At 42.0% G+C, this 21947-nt stretch overlaps 2 protein-coding genes across 2 annotated transcripts; one reads left to right on the plus strand and one right to left on the minus strand.

Moving 5' to 3' along the window:
* Nucleotides 1-1592: 1592 nt before the first annotated feature.
* LOC310932472 (far upstream element-binding protein 2-like) lies at nucleotides 1593-8629 on the minus strand (the record flags this gene model as incomplete). The annotated part of the gene is made up of 18 exons (XM_083895798.1): nucleotides 1593-1601; nucleotides 1710-1897; nucleotides 2280-2486; nucleotides 2779-2867; nucleotides 3866-3981; nucleotides 4438-4731; nucleotides 5421-5542; nucleotides 5714-5816; nucleotides 5899-5997; nucleotides 6097-6195; nucleotides 6302-6473; nucleotides 6660-6717; nucleotides 6801-6872; nucleotides 6973-7025; nucleotides 7150-7186; nucleotides 7392-7451; nucleotides 7648-7750; nucleotides 8498-8629. The coding sequence occupies 18 exons, from the start codon at nucleotides 8627-8629 to the stop codon at nucleotides 1593-1595; spliced, it is 2013 nt and encodes a 670-aa protein (XP_083751924.1).
* Nucleotides 8630-10782: 2153 nt separating this feature from the next.
* On the plus strand, nucleotides 10783-21570 carry atad5a (ATPase family AAA domain containing 5a; the record flags this gene model as incomplete). The annotated part of the gene is made up of 21 exons (XM_083895799.1): nucleotides 10783-10833; nucleotides 10945-12695; nucleotides 12868-12940; nucleotides 13053-13214; nucleotides 13621-13762; nucleotides 13837-14082; nucleotides 14173-14318; nucleotides 15117-15270; nucleotides 15381-15665; nucleotides 15874-15970; nucleotides 16098-16180; nucleotides 16264-16400; nucleotides 16482-16659; nucleotides 17477-17644; nucleotides 17737-17973; nucleotides 18062-18126; nucleotides 18591-18777; nucleotides 19287-19411; nucleotides 19542-20401; nucleotides 20536-20691; nucleotides 21492-21570. 21 exons carry the CDS (start codon nucleotides 10783-10785, stop codon nucleotides 21568-21570), a joined length of 5382 nt encoding a protein of 1793 aa, XP_083751925.1.
* Between the last annotated feature and the right edge of the window lie 377 nt (nucleotides 21571-21947).

Genomic DNA, 21947 nt, shown 5'->3' on the forward strand with positions numbered 1-21947 from the left:
TCTATGGAGTCTAATGCTAATGCACAGCTCAGTACATATCACTCCAGTCTTTTCATGTTCTACAGCGTATAGAATGGCCATTGTTTACCCGGTTAAAAAAAAAAAAGAGTAGTCATGTTTTTCTTTTGTTTTTTTTTAAATAGTTTATTGTTTATGTACAAAAATTGAGGGAAAAAAAGATGTTCAGTGGCAGTGTTTAATGAATTTGGTCTGCTTTAAGTATGACTGTGCCTTTGGAGGTGGTAGAATGCAATTCAGATGTTTTTAATTTTAAAGATATAAATTAAATAATTTTTAAAATTGCATTTGCAGTCCCTGTTGTAGTTTTTGTTTTTGGCTGTGTGCGTTTGAACAGCAAGTGCAGTTGTCTTCATATGTGTTTTAATCTTTGTGGCTGACTTTTCATCACACACACACACACCCAAATACACACATACACACACACCCAAATACACACACACACACACACACACATAATTGCACATAACCAAAAATGACAGTGGGACACACAACATATAGTCTCTATTATGAAATATAAGTCAGCTTTCTTGGCCTGGAGATTCTAACAGACTGGTTGTATTGTCTGTTTCAACAATCATAGAACAGAATATTAATGTCCTTCATGTGTTTTTAATTTATCTGTGTGTCCACTTGGTATACCCAATTTCTCCAAGTTAAACTAGTTTTCTGGTGTCCTAATGAACATGTCTGTGACATGCTTTGGTCAAAGGATGAAGCAAGATTATGGTTTGAAAAGCTATTTTTTGCCAATAAATGGGTTTTAATTTATCTCTGCAGTAGTTTCTCTCTTATTTAACCTGAGGGGGGAAATGAAAAAAGGATTTTACAAAAGTCTATTACATACAAATCATTATCAAATTAGTTCACACAATGCTGTTAAAGTCTATCAGCTCCACACACAACACTCTATTTCTCAGCATAGCCGTGTTTAGATCTTCAAATGTTTGACATGATAAATATTTTTTGCCCCCACCCGCCCCTGCGCTGCTGCTGTATACACACACACACACACGCTCCCTCAGTCAGGTCTGATAGTATTGCTTTGCATAGTCTGTTTCCAGATGCAGGACGCAGCATACAAATTGTCTCATACTGTTTATTTTCATAGTGAGCAAACAGAGGCAGAAACATCACCAGAAGTTGCACTTAAAAGCTTTAAACTTTCAAAATCTCAGAGTTAATTACACAAAACTCATGCATGCTTAAAAAAAAAATTGTTTTAAATAAAGATTTCTGTAATTTATCATAGTTTTAACAGCTCTGTGCCATTCAGTAAATATTACACAAAGATATGAAGGTTATGGCTTTGACAATAGGACTCGGATGACTTGAAGAGAGGCTCTGTGCACCTGCCATGATGGATCATCAGTCTTCCTTCCCCTCAGAAGTAAAGCAAATTAGAATGTCTGTTCACTTCTGTAACAAGGTCATGTTCAGTGGTGAGGAGAGGGTTTTACTTCCACTCCGAACAATAAAAACTGAAAAAACTGATCTGACCCAAAAAAACAGTGATGTCCTCTTCGTCCTGTCTTCTTGATTCTCTTTAGGGTGTGGTTTTCTGCTCTGGGCTCTCACTGAGTCTGAAATACAAACAAAAAAGGGTTGAAATCACAGGGAAAATCAGTTTCTCGCTGTGAATTAAAATACATGTATGATTATAATGCAGGCTGATGCAGACGGCCACTGACCTGTCCTTGCTGTGGAGTGGCTGGCTGACCAGGAGTCTGTCCTGCTGGTCCATAGTGTGCAGACTGCTGTCTGTAGTACTCAGCCCAGGCAGCGCTGTAGTCGGGCTGTCCTCCTGTCGTGGACGCTGCTCCCACTGCTGCTCCTGGGGCTGCAGCTGCACTTCCAGAGACAGAACCACCCGTCTGGGCTGGAGGTGACACACAAAAGAGACGCGCCCCAGTTGCAATTCACAACCAGTTTTGACACAATTATTAACAACGTTACCAGTGTATCTTCCTTTGGGAATCAAATGAACATTTCATGAACTTGAATCAGAGAGAAGTTAATTCAACAGCAGGTGCACATGTGCAGGAGTTGAGTTGACTTTTCTGTTTCACATGGGCCGTGTATTAGGGTCGGTAAGATAAACACACAAGGCTGTAGCGTTAACATTACTCATACAGGCAGAGTGATTCTGCGACACAGAGAAGCACTTCCTGGTGTGCAAGGTACTACACGTAATTAAATGACGATGTAAGTGGCCCTAAATACAAGTTAACAGCAGGGGAGATTGCAGATGATAGTCTCACCCATCTTTGTGTAGTACTCCTCCCAGGCCTTGGTGTAGTCTGGCTGGCCCCCTGGCATCTGTGCAGGTGTGGTCTGCTCCACTGGTGCTTGGGCTCCTCCAGGTGGGTTTGCAGGGAACTGGGCTGGCGCAGTACCCGACGGCTGCTGGTAGTACTGAGCATAGTAGGCCGCCCAGGCTGCGTTAGGATCATTGGCTGCTGCCTTGCCTAGAAAAGATGCAGGGTGGAGGGGGGTGAGGTCCTCATAGGGTGAGGGTGAGCCCCTGCTACTGGCCTGGAGACCGGGCTTGGAGACCAGGGGGAAAACAGAGACAGGATTAGCCAGAACTGCATTAAGTACAGACTGCATCTCATCACATGTCCATGTGTAATCCTGTGTACCTTACCACACATAAAAGCTATTTCTCATCAGAAAGAACTGGGTGAGTTATATAGTAAATTAAATGACATGGGATGAATTTGCTATAGCGCAGTTGATGTGAACTCAAAGGGGACTCACTAGGGTCATGGGGAGCCTGAGGCTGCCACTGCTGGTAGGTGTTGCTCCAGCTCTGAGGATTGTACTGGTGAGGACCTGGAGGTCCACCACTGAGGAAAAAAGAAGTGGTTTGCTGTTAACTCAGATGCTCTGAAGATTTTGCAGCTAAGGCCCAGGTCAGACTACATTTTATAAGCACGATTACAGCCCAATCCAGCAGAAGTGAGGTTTCTGGACCTGTCTGAAACTCATCTCTCATTTTTATCCAGTGTGGTGCTTTACAGAGAAAATACACTGGTATGCCTCCTAACAGAGAGACATATTTGATATTTTTCTGCCCACTAAGATGAGTCACAGTGGGTGACAAGTGCAAAAGCAACTTGAACAAATAAAATAGCAAAAGAGGAGAACTGAAGTTGGTGCTGCATGATGTGTTGTATATATGTTGATATATGTATTTTTTTCTATTGATTCTCAGTGAGTATCACACATGCGGCTCTTCCGTCAGTCGTGTTGATTTGATCGGGATCGGGGAACCAATGTTTAGTCAGTCATGTTTGTCTGTCAAGTCACAATACAAATGTATGGCTCTGTGGTCTTGAAATATCACGGTGAAAGCACATCAATGAACGGTAGATGCAAATGAGTGCAATGAGTCAGACTTGACTGAAACATCCCTCCCTCTTCCACATTTCACTGTGCTGTAAAAGATACAGCCATAGAGAGGAAGTGTGTGTGAACTGATGAGAAAACCACAACACTTTCCAACTTAGTGAAAAACAAAACTATTACTCGAATCATCAACTGAAGCAGCAACTGTAGGTTGTAGTTCCTTACTTCATCAAGTTGCACCTTGTTCTTCTTCTGGGATGTCACAAGCTTTTGCACCACCTGCTGCTTATCTCAGTGAACTAACTGCCAATATTTGCTTTTGCAGCAGTTGATGGAAACACATAAATGTGCTTTTTCTTTTTACGGAATCTTTTAAAAATTCACTTCAAGTTTCTGCTACATTTTAATGGACATCTAGACACAGTGACCATCATAAAAGACAAAAAAAAAAAAAGATTCTGTAGTCTGACCTTGTCATAGTTGTAGCTACTCTTACTGTGGTGATCCAGGGACCCCAGGCGGTCCAGGGTTGTATGGGCTGGGGTTGTAGGGACCCACTGGTCCGGCAGGACCTGGTCCACCTGGCCCTGGACCCAGAGGACACAAAGGACCCTGAAGGACACACAACATGCATCCACATTATGAATTATGGATTGTTGTTTGAAAAGTGGTATGTCAAAAAAAAAAAAGTGGAAATGTGTGTAAGATCTTCAATAGTTATCTGTAGGCAACTGGGCTTGTATGAGTTGAGGTCATTTCACCTCTCATCATATTGTATTATGGCATTTTAAACAATACATTTCTTATATAATGTACCTTTGAACATGTTAGTTTCTTGGTACTAAGCTATTTGTTTCTCCACCATTTGCAGCCCCCAGGTCCTCCAGGTATGCATGCAGGAAAGAGGGGTCATGGTGGAGGACAAGGACAACTGGGGTCTCCCTGGAGTGGAAATAACTCTTCTCTTGTCCTTCTCTCTTTCTTCAGAACTGAAGTAGCATTTTGACTTAACTCATGCTAGTCCTGTTGCCTACAGCTAACTACTGAAGATGACCGGGGTTGATGTACCTCGATCTTCTCTTCAATGAGCTGCTTGGCGTGATTGATCTGCTGCGGCAAGCCCCGGATGATAAACAGCTTGAAGTTGGGGTCTCCGTTGGGCGGAAGCTGTCGAGAGATCTCCACAAACGCTCCAGTTTGCTGGTTGATGGACTTGACGCTCTCTCCTCCCCGCCCAATCACAAGCCCACACTTGTTGGCAGGAATAGAGAAGGTCACTTCCCCTCCAGGGGGACCCCAACTGCCTTGTCCTCCACCTCGGCCCCTGTTTCCTGCAGGTATGCCTGGAGAACCTGGGGGACCCTGTAGATAGAGGTGAATTATTCACTATGTTCGATGATGTATTTGAGAAATAAAATACATTTTATTTCTCAAATACAGGTGAGAAATACGGGTGAGACATTTCACACGGTTCACCGCAGAACATGGTGTTATACTGAAACGACGAAGTCGGTGTCCATTTACCAATACGTAAGCAAATATTTATTTTGCATTAGCATGCTACTTCTTTGCAGCTTGCAACTTGGCAAACCTGTTTCCAAAGGTAAGATTAGCATTAGCATAAGGCTAACACAAACACTGTGCAACCTCATTAGGTACAACGAAAATGTTTTAATTTTTGATTAGCATTAGCGTAGCTGACAGTCACAACAGCTAGCTACGCTAATGCTAATCGAAAATTAAAACAGTTGCGTTGTGCCTAATGAGGTTGCACAGTGTTTGTATTATGTTAGCCTTTACGTTCCTGATCATGCTGCATTACCATAACTGAAAAAACTTCTTCAGCTCCCACTATAGGAAAACACACTTCCTACGGGCACTGCACTAGTGTGTTGAATGACTAAAAAATAATGGGGCGGTTATGTGTTTATGTGCATGTGACACCTTAATTAACTGTTTCAAATTAAAGTAAACAGCATTTTTGGACTTTCTATCAGTTTATTTCAGAGCGAGACATATCTTTCATGCTTTTCAGTGAAAGTGATTCATACCCCTTGTCCTTCCTCCCTGAGCCTGATGCTCTGCAGCAAGTCATTGATGATCTGGTTGGCGTGTTCACAGTGGTCACGAGGACCACAGATGTGAGCAATCTTATCTGGACCAGTCCCATCGTCTGAAAGATTCAAGACAGCATTAGCTACAGTACTGGGCACAATGAGGGTGGGTCAAAATTTGGCTATATATTATATTGTCGTCCTTCCACGTGCAATACGATAATCGACAGACATCACATTTTTGAACGTGAGTGAAAATCATGCAAAAATTATCACCACAGGGTCCCAACCTTGTTTGAACTGTATTCGAACTCCAGCATCATTCTGGATTTTCTTGATCATCTCTCCGTTACGCCCAATGACAACGCCGACTGAGTGCCGTGGTACTGAGATCTGATTAAAAATATACAGAGGAAACTAAGATTTTGTTCAGACAGCAGACGCCGTGATTCCTCACATCCGTTCAAAAACTCACATCTATGCCTCCTCCCATGTGGGAGCCGAAATCATTTTGTTCACTGTAGCCACTGTGGTCTCTCTCCCTAAGAATCTCCTGCACCATTTCCTGGGCTTGCTGAAAAGGAAATTTACAATGGGTAATCGATTGTATTGTAATAGCAGCTCATCACGCCACATTTGTTTTGTACAACATGAGCTGATTTTCTGACCATACCTGGACTTTGTATGGCTCTCCAATAATACGCAGTGGTTTGTCAACGTTGGGTCCCTGAGAGGTATCCTGGATTAGGATCATTTTCACTCCTGCACGCTCCTGGAGCATCACACACTCAAACACTGTGGGTATGTCGGCCTTAACTGATACTACTGCATTATTTTTTTGGGCATTATATTGCAACTGCAACAACCCTGTAGTGTACCTGTAGCTGTTTGATGGTCTCTCCTCCCTTTCCAATGATGAGGCCAGCCTTGCCAGCTGGTATCATCATCTCATGAACCGTGCCATTCTGCCCATTGGTGGACTCTTGATAAGAAGAAGGAGGTGTGCCTCTTCCTCGGGACACTATCTCATCCAACAGCTTCTTAACTTTCCTAGCCACAGAAGAGCTGACCAGTTACTCCAGATGGCCATTTGCCAACACCAAGTCATTAAGCTGATATAATGCCAAGAGACACTCACACTGGACCATTATTACCAATTTAAATATACTGCGCTTCAAATGTATCATCACAATTGACAAAATGATCACAAGAATTAATAATGAGCCCATAACTTACTGTATGGCGTCGGGGGGACCTGTGAGAGAGACACTCCTCTCTGGAAGGCCTCCGCTGTCTTGGACACACACATGTACAGTAAAAAGAAGGTGGCATCAAAAGGAAAATAAAATAAAAAATGGATAAGTTTAAGGATTGAACCTGGAGAAATCTGGACCTTGCAACCTGACTCCTGTTGCATTTTATTGATCTGTTCGCCTCCACGGCCAATAACTGAGGATAAAGACAAAGAAACACACATTTTGTTTAGTGGGTAAAATCACTACTGGTGTAAGTGTGAGTTGTGAGTATCATCAGTGTAGGCTGCACTCACTGAGTCCCACCATGCTATCTGGAACACTGTACTCTTCTGTAGCGGAGGTGGGCCTGCATCAGCAAGCAAGTACAAATTCAGGGAATAAGTCAGGTACGAGTTTGTGCAACGAGTGCAACAGTCTTGTTTTGCTGCACTGCTATGATACAAAGGCATATAAAGGCAACCAGGTCTCACCGTTGTTGCGCAAGAACAGCGAGTTGTGCACCAATAGCTGAGACGTGGATACAGAATAAGGGAGAGATTCTGAGTTACTGATGGACTCAGAGATGAGAGCAAGTGTGAAAAGACAAGGGCAAAGCTGCACTGCAAAGTCACAGCAGTACTGTAAAACTGGAGGTATATATTATATTAAAAACTTTGTGTTACAAACACTGTTATAAACACTAACAGAGCAAACTTTAATGGAAGGAACTCACATAGTGCATTAACTGAGTCCAAGTCAGTCTGTGCAGCCAGTTTCTTGCTCTCTGGTTCATCTGTTGCAAGAAAACAACAGATATCTAGTGTAGATGGTAGCAGTGGACAACATGGGCTAAATGTTATCAAAATAAAGTTTGTTACAATCAGCAGATGTCAACAATTATCACAAGAAATGTCCGCTTATTGAAGGTAGGAACAACAAATTTACTCTATTGAAAATAAAAATTATGTTTGCGTGTGAGGTACAGTTACCTGCATCCTCCAGCTGTCGTTTCTGTGCAGTGAATGGTAAACTATCTGATGCAGTGCTCATGTTCACAGGAGGGCCAGCTTCTCCCCCAATTTTAGCTGCAATCTGAGACACAACGGTCACATTAGCCAGTCTGATAATCTGAAATATGTTCAAGTAAACACCCATATGAACTTTAAGGTACACATTTTTGATGATACTGGATTGTTTGGAGTTCCTCTGGACAGGTATCCATGCTTCACTATGCACATAATTATGTCTTTGAAATGACAAATGTGTTGTTAAAAGCTTCATAGTTCATGAATGGTCTAAAATGATAATTGGGATTATATTGGTATCGGGAGATACTTTGTGATATCGGTATTGGTATCAGACACAAAGAAGTGGAATTGTCCAATCCCTACCAGAGACAACCCATGGATCCCAACTGGTGACCTTCTTACAGTGAAGCAACAATGCTAACAACTGCACCACCTTGTGACCACCATGACATAAAAACACAGTCATACAAAACAAAAACACAAAACGTACACAAACAAACAAAAACAACTGCATAATTTAGATCAGTTAAAATAATCTGAATAAAATCACAACAAAGCAGGTTGCGAGAGAAAAACACACACTAAATATTCTCATAACATTATCATAACTAGAGATAGGATGCATGGTAGTACGGAAGTTTATAATTAACCAATTATTTCATGCTTTTTCATAATTTGTTTTCTATTTATTTTCTACATGCTCCAGGTTTAGTCTGTTAGGACGAAGCCGTCAACGACCAGGTGAAAACATAGCTCTCTGTGTTTTTAGCTAGCTCTCACTGCCCGGCTGCCTCTCACTCACATCCCCCACCTGCCGGGCCCGCTGCACTGCGTCCGCAAACGCATCCTTCTTCACGGCCCCTGCTTCGTCCCCAAGAAGAGTTGCCTGTCCCCCGAGAGTTGCCCCGGAGCCGGCCGGCGGCACCGCGCTATACTCTGACATGTCGAGTGGGACTCAAACAGCAGGGAAGAGGAGAGTAGAGATGCGCAGGACTAGCAGGCAGTGTCAGGGAAAGTCAGGAATCTCAGCGAGATGAGACGTTGGAGAGACGACGGCGGCCGGAAGGGTCCTTTTGCGTTCTTTATCCTGAATTCAAGTATTTTTTGTAACATTTACAGCATTATGGGTTAGGGTGAGTGGTGTGGTGGGGGTTTTGTCACTGGGGAACTCTAAAAAAATATATAATGATACAAATAAAGTAAATGTGATTATGTATTCTTTTATTTATTTTTTAAATTAGCGATGTATTTATTTATTTATTAATTGTTTCTTTCTTTTATTCTTTATTGTAAATTGTACATTTCCCCACTGCGGGACAAATAAAGGACTATCTTATGCTATTATGTTATTTATCGTCGTCCATATAAATTGATCTAGAGTTATTGTGACCATTTTAGACACAACAACATGGGCCTTACCAACGTTTACTTTCTGTAACTCATACTTTTGAATAACCCGAACCCTCTCATTTCAAACCCCCCCTTGAAGCATTATTTCGTTCTTGAGTGCGTGTGATGACGTAGTACGGCCAGTGTGGGTCGCTGTGATTTTATCCTTTCCCTTCAACGCGACACCGGACGCCATTTTTGTTGTGGGCGAACAGCGTCACTATGGTTTTTCTCTTCTGCGATTGGTGGAGGGCCGTGACGCAAAAGGTCATACATATTTGGCGCTCTTCATTCACAGCCTCTCTGGCGCGTTTTTGAAAGCGCAAACAGACGCCAGTGAAACATGTATTTCGAATGTGTGCTCGCAACAAGTTGGAGAAGCTCCGCGTAACGCCTTCTGTCTCGTATTCGAGCGCCTTGTCTGTCATGTGGGGAGTGTTTGGGCCACGTTTGGAATATGTGAAGAGCTGTGCTGCGTCCGAAGTAGCACCCGGTGGAGTGTGCTAGCTTGTTGTTTTGAAGCCCGGTGGCAACGAGCAGCTGTCCGGCTCTCACTATGATTTTTGCCGCTGTCGTTTGAACACACGAAGTGAATAAGAGAAGGAGAGAGTATTTGGAGCTGCAGAGAGGAACCGGTTCTGTCTCGTCAGTAAGTGTTTTCTTCCACATTTTCTTTTATGGTTGTCATTTGGCATAAACATGAAAAAGTTGGTGGGTTTTCACTTAATCCTCTGTTTTTATATGCTTCACCAACACTCCACACATTATTCTTTATATTGTACAGGACACTTGCATGTATATATATGTAAAATATGGTGACTTGATTTTGAACTAAATATAATAAATGATTAGCACTAGGATAAGATGACTGAGAATATATGTACAGTAGTGAGGTGTGTTTCTCTAATGCTTCGTGTTTCTCAAACCTGGAAATGATGAATGTCTTGTTTTGTCCAAAATCCAGAATTACTCAGTTTTAATGATTTCTTTGTCACGTGGAGCAAAAAAAACTAGACAAATTAATATTCAAGAAGCTGAGAAATCAGAATACTACTGTGGTTTTTTTTCCATAATTAAAACCAATCAGTAATCAAAGTAGTTGATTATTAATTTAGATTAATCCGTAACCTTTTCATAACATTTAGCAAACCATTCTGAATGGCTAAATCATATTACACTACAGATTCATAAACAGTAGTTTCACTGTAGACCCTCTGCAAAAGAACATAAAACAGTTTTTTGTATTACTGGAAGACATTCAGTCAAAATCAGCAAGGACAGGCACATATTCACATTCCTAAAATCTCTAACTGTCCATTTCTGTTCAACATCACATCTTGTCCAACAATTGTGGTTCTAATTAGTTTTCTATAGACGCATGAAGCTTAAACAAGGAAACGTTATTGAGGGGTCCGGGCTGCACAATGAATCACAAAATAATCAAGTGTGCGCCTCTAATCTTATGCCCAATCTTGATGCCAGTAATGCGATATTTCTGATTGTCACTAAATTTTGAAATCATTTGGGTATTGTGGTGTTGCATAAAAACAGATACTCTATTTTCATGGTCTGTTAGTTTGTATTTAATATTATCATTTATATTATTTGATTTTTCTGATTAATTTCTTAGATGACCTCTGTTGGCAATGAATGTATTATAAAATGTTTCCTCTTTTCTTTTTCTTTTTTTAAAGGCCCCATCAAATGATGGCTGGTGTTGTGGCTATGGCATCTGTCATTGAGGATTTTGACACCCAGGTATTTTAATGGCATTGGAATGTATAACATGCAATAGCTGTTATATTCCACATATTCTTTTTTCTTCACATACATTCTCATGTTTGATTAACTATGTCACTCCTTTTATAGCCTTGCAAGAAATCCCGCAAAGATGGTGGCAGTCCTGTTGTTAAGACAATCACAAACTATTTCTCTCCTGTGGCCAAGCCTGTGGAGAAGCCCTTTTCTCCTCCACGATCCAACAACATTATGGACTATTTTAGCCGGAAACCCCCTTCCTCGAAAGAAAAGACCAGTCCTTCACCTCAGTCTAAAGAGAACTGTCAGACACCACAGTCTACAGAGAAAGGCACCAGTCCTGAGGCAGCTGTAAGGCAGCAGCCATCTCAGAAACGGGGCAGAAAGGCCACCAAAGCTGCAAGGAAACTGGTGGAGTCTGAAAATGCTCGCTTCACAGCAACGGATAGCTGTCTGATTTTAGATGAACCACATCAAACCAAAAATTTGGCAACAGAAGTGGTCAGTGGATCTGGGGTGCTTGGTAGTGATACTGCGGCTCTGTTGGCTCAACTCAGTGCTGAGGCATCAGAGAAGTGTGCCGCTGTGGCTGTTGTTATTGACCTGACTGAAAAAGATGAGCGGCCTAAACAAAGTTCCTTAAGTTGTCACAATGGCAAATCTCAAGCAGAGATCAGGTGCATTTCCGCATCTTCAGATGTACCTTTGAGGGAAAAGACAAAACAAGTCAAAACTGCTACATCGGCTTCTAAGAAGAGACTTCAAGAGGATGTGAAGCAACCAGCACCAGAAGAGAAGGAGGCAGGAACCTCCTTGTGTGACGTTAGCATGGAGGATAATGAGGACAAGGCCTCAGACGCAAATAACAGCACAGTCACAATATCCTTTGAGGATTTTTTACGAAGTCAGGGTCAGGATGGGGGTGAAGAGGGAAGTAAAATCACAACAGAGGCAGACGAAATGGACAATGATGTGTTGCATAAAGTGGGTTCTGCAGAGCCATCACTCCAAGTCTCCCCTCGAATTATCACCGTCCAGGCTGAGGTGCACACAGTCTCACCCAAACAGGAAGCAGTCAAGGATGTAGGACAGTTGGCTTCTATATTTAACAAGAGAAAGGGTGCTGCGAGTGCTGTGGATGTAGTGCCTTCTCCTCAGACAGAAGCTGACCACCAGTTCTCATCCTCTGTACGGCATGTCAAAAGGAAATCTAATGTGGTTATTCAGGAGGAAGATCTAGAACTGGCTGTGCTAGAGAGTGAAACCACTCCAAAATGCAGTGAGGCAGAGAGGAAGCAGTTCATGGCTGCCTTCAAACGACCCAACCAGGACGGGTCCAAAACCAAACCTGGGAAGTGTCAGGGCAAGCAGAAGCAACCTGGAGAGAAAAATGTAGATCCTGCAGAAAACATTGCTGAGGAGGAGGATGTAATTTTGCCAGCTGTGGAGAAATTGCCTGTTGCTGCTCAGGAAAATGGTGTCACTAAAAAGAAACCAACAAGAAAAGGGAAAAAGAAAGCCAAAGAACAAAATGAGATGGTTACATCAGTTGCTACGGCTTCTCCTCCTGCAGAAGAAACAACGGTCACAGTCATTGATGTTGATAATAGACAAGAGGAGCCCAGCATCCCAGCTGTAAGGAGGTCTAGAAGAGAGGCTGTTATCAGACAACCTCCCGATACCACAACAGCAACTCCTGTCAGAAAAACCAGAAAACAAAAGGAGTCGGTGGATGTTGATGCTGCTGCTGCTTTACCCGACTGCTCTGAAAGCACGTCTACCCCAAAAACACGGAGGTCCAAACATGGAGTCTTTGTGGCAGAGATGGTGGGCCCACCTGACATGGACGAAAGTCCAATCAGGTGACGCATACTGTAGTTACAATTCATTAGTAATGTGCATGGTGTGGAAAGAATTTTGAGTGTTATTAATTATTATTTAATTTACCAAGTCTGTGTGTATACCCATTTCCAGTTCTTTTATTATTGTATATGTATTTCTTGGTTTAATTAAATGTTTTCCTTTTTTCACAAGGATTAAATTTACGAGAGTCAATAGAAATGTTTCCACGTCAAAGGCTGGAAGTGACACATCGAAGGCTGCTAAAGTGAGTATTTCTCATAAATTTGACAAATCCCACAATCAATTGACTTAGGCCAAGTCAATTGAAAATATTTTGAATTTGTCCTATGGATAATAAAATGTTCTCTTTTTTTTAGACATTGGACAGTGATTCTAAAAAAAGGAAGCAGGCAAAGAAGTTGGTGGAGAAAGCCAAGGTGATACAGCAGAGTAAGAAAACCGCTGCTGAAAAGCGGAGCCCCCTAAGGCGTTCGTCAAGATATGAGACCTCCGTCAAGAAAAGCTACTATGAGAATGAGGTACAGCAAAAAGGATGAATACATGCAATTATTATACCATGTGAGGCTGTATTATGAATGTGATCTCGGTGAGTCAAATCTGTGGTCTGATTTCCCTGAGTCAAGTGGACCCATCAAACATCACCTTTTCATTATTATTTGCTACTGGTTGCACAATTGTAATGTGTATTTTCTGATGGGTATAAAAAGCTGTACATGACAGAAAAGAGGTTGTGTTTTTGGCTGTATTTCTGTCTTTTTGTAGAAGTTGGGCATTAACACCAGGACTTGATGAGCACTTTGTTACTGACATTTCTCTATAACACTGACTATCCCTACATACTAATGGGTCCACTGCAGTTATTTTTCAGTTTTTTCTCATTTGTGAGTTCACGTGAGAAGTTCATTTTGTGGTTTGTTCTGTCAGGATTCTGTCATCTGCCTTGAAGACGACCAGTCTGCCACTTCTCCTCTAAAGGCATCAGAAAAGAGTAAAACCCGGAAAGCATTGCGAAGTTTAAATGATGTCTTGGGCAAATCAGCTGTCAAAGACACCAAGGCTGTCCCAGGTAATGTTTCCTACTTTTAAATCATCATTTATTGATCACTGTCCTCTAACGGTACTGTGTTTTCTTTCTCACAGGCTCGAAAGTGGAGAAAGGTTCGTCTAAGGTGTCCACAGTGATTTCCATCTTTGATGACAGCAGTCGAGAGGGCTCTGAAAACTCCCAGGATGATGAGCAGTTCAAAGCTCGCAGAGAGTTTCTAAAGAGTGGTCTCCCAGAGTCCTTCAGGAAGCAGTTGGCAAAGACTTCTACCACCAAAGAGGCATTTTCCATCTCCTCTTCCGCCTTCCAACCAGTTCTACACATAATGCAATCGCCAAATGGTAGGTGGTTTCACAGGGTTTCATAAATGTTAAGTGGGTTCTGATCAATCTATTGAGTCAAGCTTACATTTTATCATTGTGTATTTACAGATTGTCCACTTTGGAGTTTACCATGGCCTGAATCTTCATTACTGTGTCCACTGAAAGCTCTCAGGAGCCCATCGTCCTCATTTTCACATGTTAGTGGCTCCTTGAGTTTGATGACTGAACCAGCCCAGAGAGCCTTTTGTGAAAGGGTATGTTGAAATGACTCATCTGATTCTCTGTTCTAACACAAATGTAAAACACAGATTATACAAAAATGGATGTAGTCTGCCAGTTGCTAAATGAACTCCTGTTTTAGAGCCTTGAGATTTTAAATCTCAAAAACATAATTTACACAATAAAGACCCCTTGATTAATTAATTTAAATATGGCAACAGCGATGGTTGACAAGTTTTGAATATTTAATTTATTAATTTCTGACGGTGAACAAGTCATTATACAGTATATTAAAGCCTATTGCTTGATCAAACTTAAAAAATAGTTCGCAAAAGGCTGTGTGTTGCTACGGTTCATCCAGGCCTCAGATTGCCACTGACACAGACTGAGGTAGAGCTGATTACATTAGTGTGATCAAATAATGATGATCTACACAGCCATACACTCGTGTCAGACTTGTGTTCACCTGGTCTGAGCTGGTGTGAGATTTGATCGTACGATACGCCAACGTCCATATTGATGAATACCAATCTTTTTCCGTAGGAATGAGTATAAAGACAACTCACGATTGACAAATGAAGGCCATTGTCTTGTTTAGAATTTACTGACATTTTAGCAAAGTCAGAACAAATTAAGTAAAGAGCAGCTACCTCTCTGTTAGTAAAGCTTTTAGAATTCTTATAAGGCAATTTGTATCCAATAAATATGTTATGAGTATTTATTGTGAGAGTAGTAACATTTTGTTGTGTATAATGATTTATTGTTTCCTTAGCTTAATGTTCAGAAATAAATGTAAGAAAGTTTACCAACAGATATATCTTTTTTTTCCTCAGGGTTCGGGCTGGAGACCTGAGATTTCTGACAGTGTTCGTCAACTTATTATTGAAGAGGTCAGCAACTCTAACCCTCCCTTCCCTGCTCAGATGTTCATCAGTCGCTTCCTAAAGAGACGCACTGACCACCAGCAGCACAGCTGCACAGCCTCAGGTCAGTCAGGTGAGCAAGGAAACAAACATAGATACTCCATGTTTCTGCGTTTATTCTAGACTTAGATTTTATTTTAAATTTAGCTGATGTTAAATGTTTTCTGCTATCAGAAACGGCACCACTAGCAGGTGGAAAGAGGAAAAGGATGGATGATGGAGGGGAAAATGCAGTGAAGGTGGCCAAGAAGCAGCGGGGAAACCATTCAGACGAGAATGTGCCCAAGCCTGAGCCAACAAAGAGAGGAGGTTCAGCAAGACGAGGGAAGAGATTCGAACCAGAGAAGGAGGCGAAAGACAATGTCAAGCCCTCTGACATGGATGCTCCCATCCTGTGTGAGGACAAGTCTGTGATTGTGCTGGATGACTTGCAGCCGGTAAAAGACACTGTGGAAAAAGGTGAGGTAGAAAAAGTATGACCTGTTACCTTTTCAAGTTTGAATGAAGTATAACCAAGATGATTTGTACTTCATCTTAATGGGTTTTTATTGTTTAGATTCATCAAACTGGCACACCCAACAAGCTTTACCTGCTGTTCTCATGTCATAATTAAAGACTTGGTCTTGAATCTCTGAAAATCAGAAACTCACTACAGTTTATTACACAGATGTGAAGACGGAGGATGTGTTGTGGACCGAGAAATATCAACCGCAGCACTCTAGTGACATCATAGGCAATACTGCCTCAGTAAAGAGGCTACACAGGTGAGGAACCACCTCAAAACTGCTTTCATGTTATTGCATTAGTTTTAAGCCCATAGCCCAAATTTAGACCACCAGTGACCGAATCAAGAATATTTAAGTAAATTCACTTTTGCTTTTTGGTACACAGTTGGCTGAAGGAATGGAAACTGCGTGCAGACCGGGAAGAAAGAAAAAAGCAGAAAGACAAGAAACGAGAGGAAGGAAGCATTGGTGGGAGACCATAAACATGCAGATTTTATTTTGTCTTCATAACTGTTGGTTGTTACTGCATTTTGACTGTTTTTTGTGTCCAGACTCTGACTGGGACTGTGGAGAAGAGGACTCCCAGGATGCAGAGGACATGCTATGCAATACAATACTGATCACAGGACCCACTGGAGTAGGAAAAACCGCGGCCGTCTATGCTTGTGCGCAGGAGCTGGGCTTCAAGGTGCAAATCACCCCGCATGCATCACAAAGCAGCACATCTACTGTGACACAGTTGCAGAACTAACAACTTCACTCTCTTCAGGTATTTGAGGTAAACGCTTCCTCTCAGCGGAGTGGCCGACTTATTCTGTCCCAGCTGAGAGAAGCCACTCAGTCACACCAGGTGGACAGTCAGGGGGTCAACGCTCACAAACCCACCTACTTCAACAGCTACGGCACAAGCAGCAGTGCTGGCACTGCCAGGCCAGGATTCTCTCCAAGTATGTACACAGCTCCCAATAATAGCACTGTTTTAATGGGTTGTTGGCTCATGTTGGCACTAGTGGCACCCGGTGTGGTCTTCTACTGCTGTTACCCTTCTGCTTCAAGAATTAACGTGTTGTGCATTCAGAGATGGTCTCTGCATACCTTGGTTGTGCTGTTGAACAAATGATCTCTTTCTAATGGAAATTGCAATTTCATGCAACACAATTAGCAAATAGTAAAGGCTGTGATTCTTCTATTTTTGATTTAAAGATATATATTTGGAAACAATTTATATCTTTAAATATTTGTCCCTGTATCAAAATATGGAGGAAAAACACTTTCAACAAATCATTCATACCTTAGTTGTAATTGTCTGTTGCTGTTACCTTTCATCATTTAAATCCAGCCTGGTCATTCTCTTCTGTACTTTTGTGCTTGAAAAGCTTTTGACAGCCCATGTAGTACCATGTCACGGCACTAAATATAATAGAATATTTTTATATTTTTTTATAGCAAATTCTAAACACATATGCATTACACACGGTTTCACATTCTACTGTTTTCTTTGCATGATCCCTTTAAACACCATTTAATGTATTTATGGCAATCTGTTTGATTAACATTACCTTTCTTTTCCATTCTAAAGCTATTTTTTTACTTCAGCAGGTTGTATCATTATATCCCTAGATGCTTTGAACTGCTGCCATGTGATTGTCTGATTGGATATTTCTGTTAATAAGCAGTTGAACAGGTGTTCCCTTAAAAAGTGGCCATTGAGCCATAAAGTATTTTGCACCGATGACACCAACACATTTTTTCTTTCTCCTTCAGGAAAGGTGAACTCTCCTCGCAGAGTGGTCTCCTCACCCAGGAAACATCCACAGTCGCCAAGAGGTGGTAAAAAAGGCAGTTTGGCTCCAACCTCGTTAGCTAACTTCTTCAAAATGAGTCAACCCACCAAGAAGGATCAACAGAACACTACGAAGAATGAACAAGCAGGTAAACGCATCTGAATGTGTAAAATGTTTTTGTTTAAATTAAAGTTGCCTTTTTTATACAACCACAATTATTTACCATCTCTTTTCATATAGCTGCTTCCAAGAAAGCAAATAATGAGAGTGCCAATAAGAAAAAAGATGTCGCAGTCAAAACTTCAGCAAGACCTTCCACACCTAAAGAGAACAGTGAAGAACAGAGTAAGAAGACGGCCACTTCACTCATCCTTTTTGAAGAGGTGGATGTTATTTTTGAGGAAGACTCTGGGTTTTTAGCTGCCGTCAAGACATTCATGGCCACGACTAAGAGGCCAGTCATACTCACTACCAGTGGTGAGTAGGAGAGCAATTAAAAGCAATGTCTTACCCTGTGTTGTTTGCATTAATTTATAATATATACTGTGTTTTGCTTGTTTCCTAGATCCTGCATTCAGCACCATGTTTGATGGCAGCTTTGACGAGATCCATTTTAAAACCCCGTCGGAGGTGAGTGAAGGATTCCCAAACATAAATGTTGAACGGCAGGATTAAGCTTTGCTGTTAATACTTTTTGTGTGGTTTGTGAGTGGTTTGCAATTGTAATGAATAAAATGTTTTGTTGACCTCCACCAGGAGGTATATATTTTCGCCCAGTTTGTTTGTCTGTCTGTTAGCAAGATAACTGGAAAAGTCACAGATGGATTTGGATGAAATTTTCGCAATGGGACCACAAACAAGTGATTACATTTAAAGCGTGACCTGTAGATGCTATCACTGGTTACAACACTTGTTGTCTGACCATAACGTTATCGCTGGTTGCAACTCCCGCTGTCTGACCCAGGCGTGCCGGCAGGGTGTATTTTGTAGGCACTGAGCTGCCTTGGTGGAGGTCTGCGATCTCCAAGGGCTTCTAGTTTGTAATGATTTCAGCCACTTTTCCTCACCTGTCCTATTCTTTCTCTTGGCTACAGTTAAATGTGAGCACCTACCTGCAGCTGTTGTGTCTGGCTGAAGACATGAGAACAGACCCGGCGGACATCAGCTCTCTCCTCAGGCTCAATGGCTGTGACATCAGACAGAGTTTACTCCAGCTGCAGTTCTGGACTCGCAGTGCAGGGGGGAGCTCTGTGACCAAGCCACTGAAGCACCTTGATACCAGTGGTGAGCACATCTGGTTCTAACTATGTTAATGTTGAACGTCTCCCCTTATTACCGTTATCAGAAGCATATATCCATGTTTGTGTACCACTGACCAGGATCGGCGTGAACAAAATAAGAGCTGCTCATATTTTAATGTAACCATTAAACACTAACCCTATTAATTCCATACACTTTTTGCCACTCACTTCTTCCTTCTAAAATTGCATAATCTCTGAGCTCCAGTGGCTTATGCTGCAAGATACAAGTTTCTTCATATCTCTATCTATAACCTGCTAAAGGTAAAGCTGAGACACTTTACTCATTTCATTTCAGATTTCCAGATACTGGACCCCTAATAATGCCCCTCTCTCAATGATGATTTTTATTTTATATCTTTTATATATATATTAATTATTATTTATCACAACCTTTACTGTATAAATGGTTGCACTACCTGTTGTAATTCAGGCTCTTCTTTCCTTTACCTTTTAAAGCAGATCTAATGCCGAAACCTGTTGGAGAAGCAGCAGAGATGTCTGTGTGCGAGGTTGCTGCCCCACATGCTCTCCCTCCCTGCGACACCGGCTGCACTGAGAGCAGGCTGGGCCTGCTAAACCTGGAACCAGAGAGAGACATCTGGAAGCTGTTCAGGGTAAATGACGCATAACAACTGCAGTGATGTCCGTTAAAGTCTCCAGACATCAACATCAATCTTTCAATGCTTTAATCACATGCATTTTCATCAAAATCCAATATTTCCAATGTGTATGTGCTTTTAACAGAGCCCGAGTCTGAAGGAGGCTGTTTGCTGGGACCTTCTGATCGACAGCAGGCGACGAGGAGTGGACCTACTGTATGCCAACATGGAGACTCTCTTACCTCTTCCACTCACACAGCTGACTTCCTCTATCTGCAAACCTGTTTTGGAATCAAAAGACTGTCCCTCTGATATTCCCAAAGAGCAGCCGTCGTCAGACATGTTGCCATCTCACACCAGGTTAATGCACATGGCAGAGTCAGGAGACTGTTCAGATGACGGCAGTCCAGTTAAAGTTTCCAATAGGATGAGGAAGAACAAGAGAAGGCATGCTCTACCTGTCCAAGACGGGCTGTCCTCGGACTCTGACTCAGATGAAGGTTTTCTATCTCTCCGCAAGCCACAGGTTTCTGCTCAGGATGAGGAGAAAGTCGATGAGAAGGCAGTTCCAGAAAAGGTGAAAAGGAAGCCGTTGACTGCAGATGCGCGGGTTAAAAGTCTCCCAGTCTCCCAGTGTCTAGAGTCGATGGCTGACTTTTTTGACAACATGTCCTACCTGGACTCCTTGTTCATGCATCCAGAAGGAGGTGATGTTCACAGGAGAACATCAGCAGTCAGTGCAGCGTTTAAAGATGGCATGACGGATGAGTTGAGAGTTGAGGCTGGCAGAGGGAGCTGGATGAGTGGAGAGCAGGTCTTGCAGATCCAGGCAGCTGTGGAGGCACTGAGCTTCCACAAGTGTCAAAGTTCTGTAGCCGATGCATGGGACAAATCCCAGCAACTGGAAGGGGAGCTGGGAAAAGAAGCTGCAGAGGAACTCACCCTCCCTGTGGCCTCTCATCGTGAAGGTCACAGCTTCTCTCAGGATGGCCCCTGTCATCTACAGTAAGTCTTACGAGTATCTCTGTAATGTTGGACATCCTAAATCATCCTGCCCAGACCTGACTCAAAAATAATAATGCTCTGAAACTGATCACAACCCAGTTCAAAGAAAACCTGTGTGTGTTGACATGTTCCAGGTTGGTCCAGAGGAGGAGACAAGTAATGGAGAGTATTATGCTGAGAGGAGCGGTTGGTCTGGGAAACCGGCCAGCAGCTGTTGTCGACTACTTGCCCGTCCTACGTACTATCTGCAGATCAGAGCATCTCAAGGAGAAGGGCAAGGTCAAACGAAGGTGAGGAAGCAGAAGCCATTGCAGGTCTCATGGTGGTACAGTGGCTAGCATTGTTGCCTCACAGTAGGAAGGTCACCAGTTCAGATCCCGGTTTAACAGAGGGCCTTTCTGTATGGGGTTTGCATGTTCTCTCCACATGTGTGGGTTCTCTCTAGGTACTCCGGCTTCTTCAAAGAAAAATGCAGATTGGGTTTTGGGTTAACTAGACACTGAATAGAGGCTTCAAACTTACGGCCTGTGGGCCACATGAAGCCCTCCAGGTGATTTCCTGTGGCCACTTAATCATCAGTTATGAATTTCTGTATCTTTTTTTTAATGCAAAGATTCATTTTACATTATATTAAATACATTTTTATTTTGAGTTATATGTTGTTCCATGTGAACACATTTTTCTGAAATTATGTGAAATATCATTAAAAATATTGTTATTGCAATATCAGCTTATGGTGATATCATTTTCATATCGCCCACCCTTACTGAACAGTTGCTTTTTCCCAACTTTTTTCACTTGACTGGCCTCCTCCTGACCAGACTTGATGCTCAGTGGCCCCCAGGTCATTTGAGTTTGAGACTGAATGGTTGTTTGTCTCTGGATACAGAAAATATCTAGATATAATTTCATGTCAGTATCTCTCAATCATACTTCACTCAGGTCGTGGGACGTGTGTTTTAGCTGCGAGCAGAATGTATTGAAGTAACCCTGTCAACAAATGCCCAATAATCGTCTCATACAAAAGCAGCCTCTTGAAATGTGTCCATATTACACACTAATTAAGTTATCTTTTGTTGTGTCTCTACAGGTTTTTGCACTATCTAGATGCGATCCACCTTGGTCTTGAAAAAAGCACTATACAACACTTGGCTGAAGACTTCCCCTAAACCAGAGAGGACCACACTTTCTGCCATATAGTTTTTCCTCTCAGGCTCTGACCTTTAAAGTGGAGACGAGGAGGAGGATGAAGATGGACAGATCTGGCCTTTTCTTTAAAACTGTTGACCTCAAAATGAAATCTGATCAGACACAAAACACGACCTGGTGATGTTTCCTCACACTTTCTTCTAACATGGAAATGACTGAATACAGATGCACAGCTACACCTGTCCTTTGGTGCTTTAAAAGAACAGCGAGTCATTTTTCACATTATTTGTGTAATATTAAAGGTCCAGTGTGTTACATTAAGCAACATTTTTTTTGTGTGTTGAAACGGAATAAACTATCCATACGTATGTTTGTATAAATGTATATTTACTTGAAA

Source organism: Microchirus variegatus (genome assembly GCF_963457635.1).
Source record: "Microchirus variegatus genome assembly, chromosome: 10".
NCBI lineage: Eukaryota > Metazoa > Chordata > Actinopteri > Pleuronectiformes > Soleidae > Microchirus > Microchirus variegatus.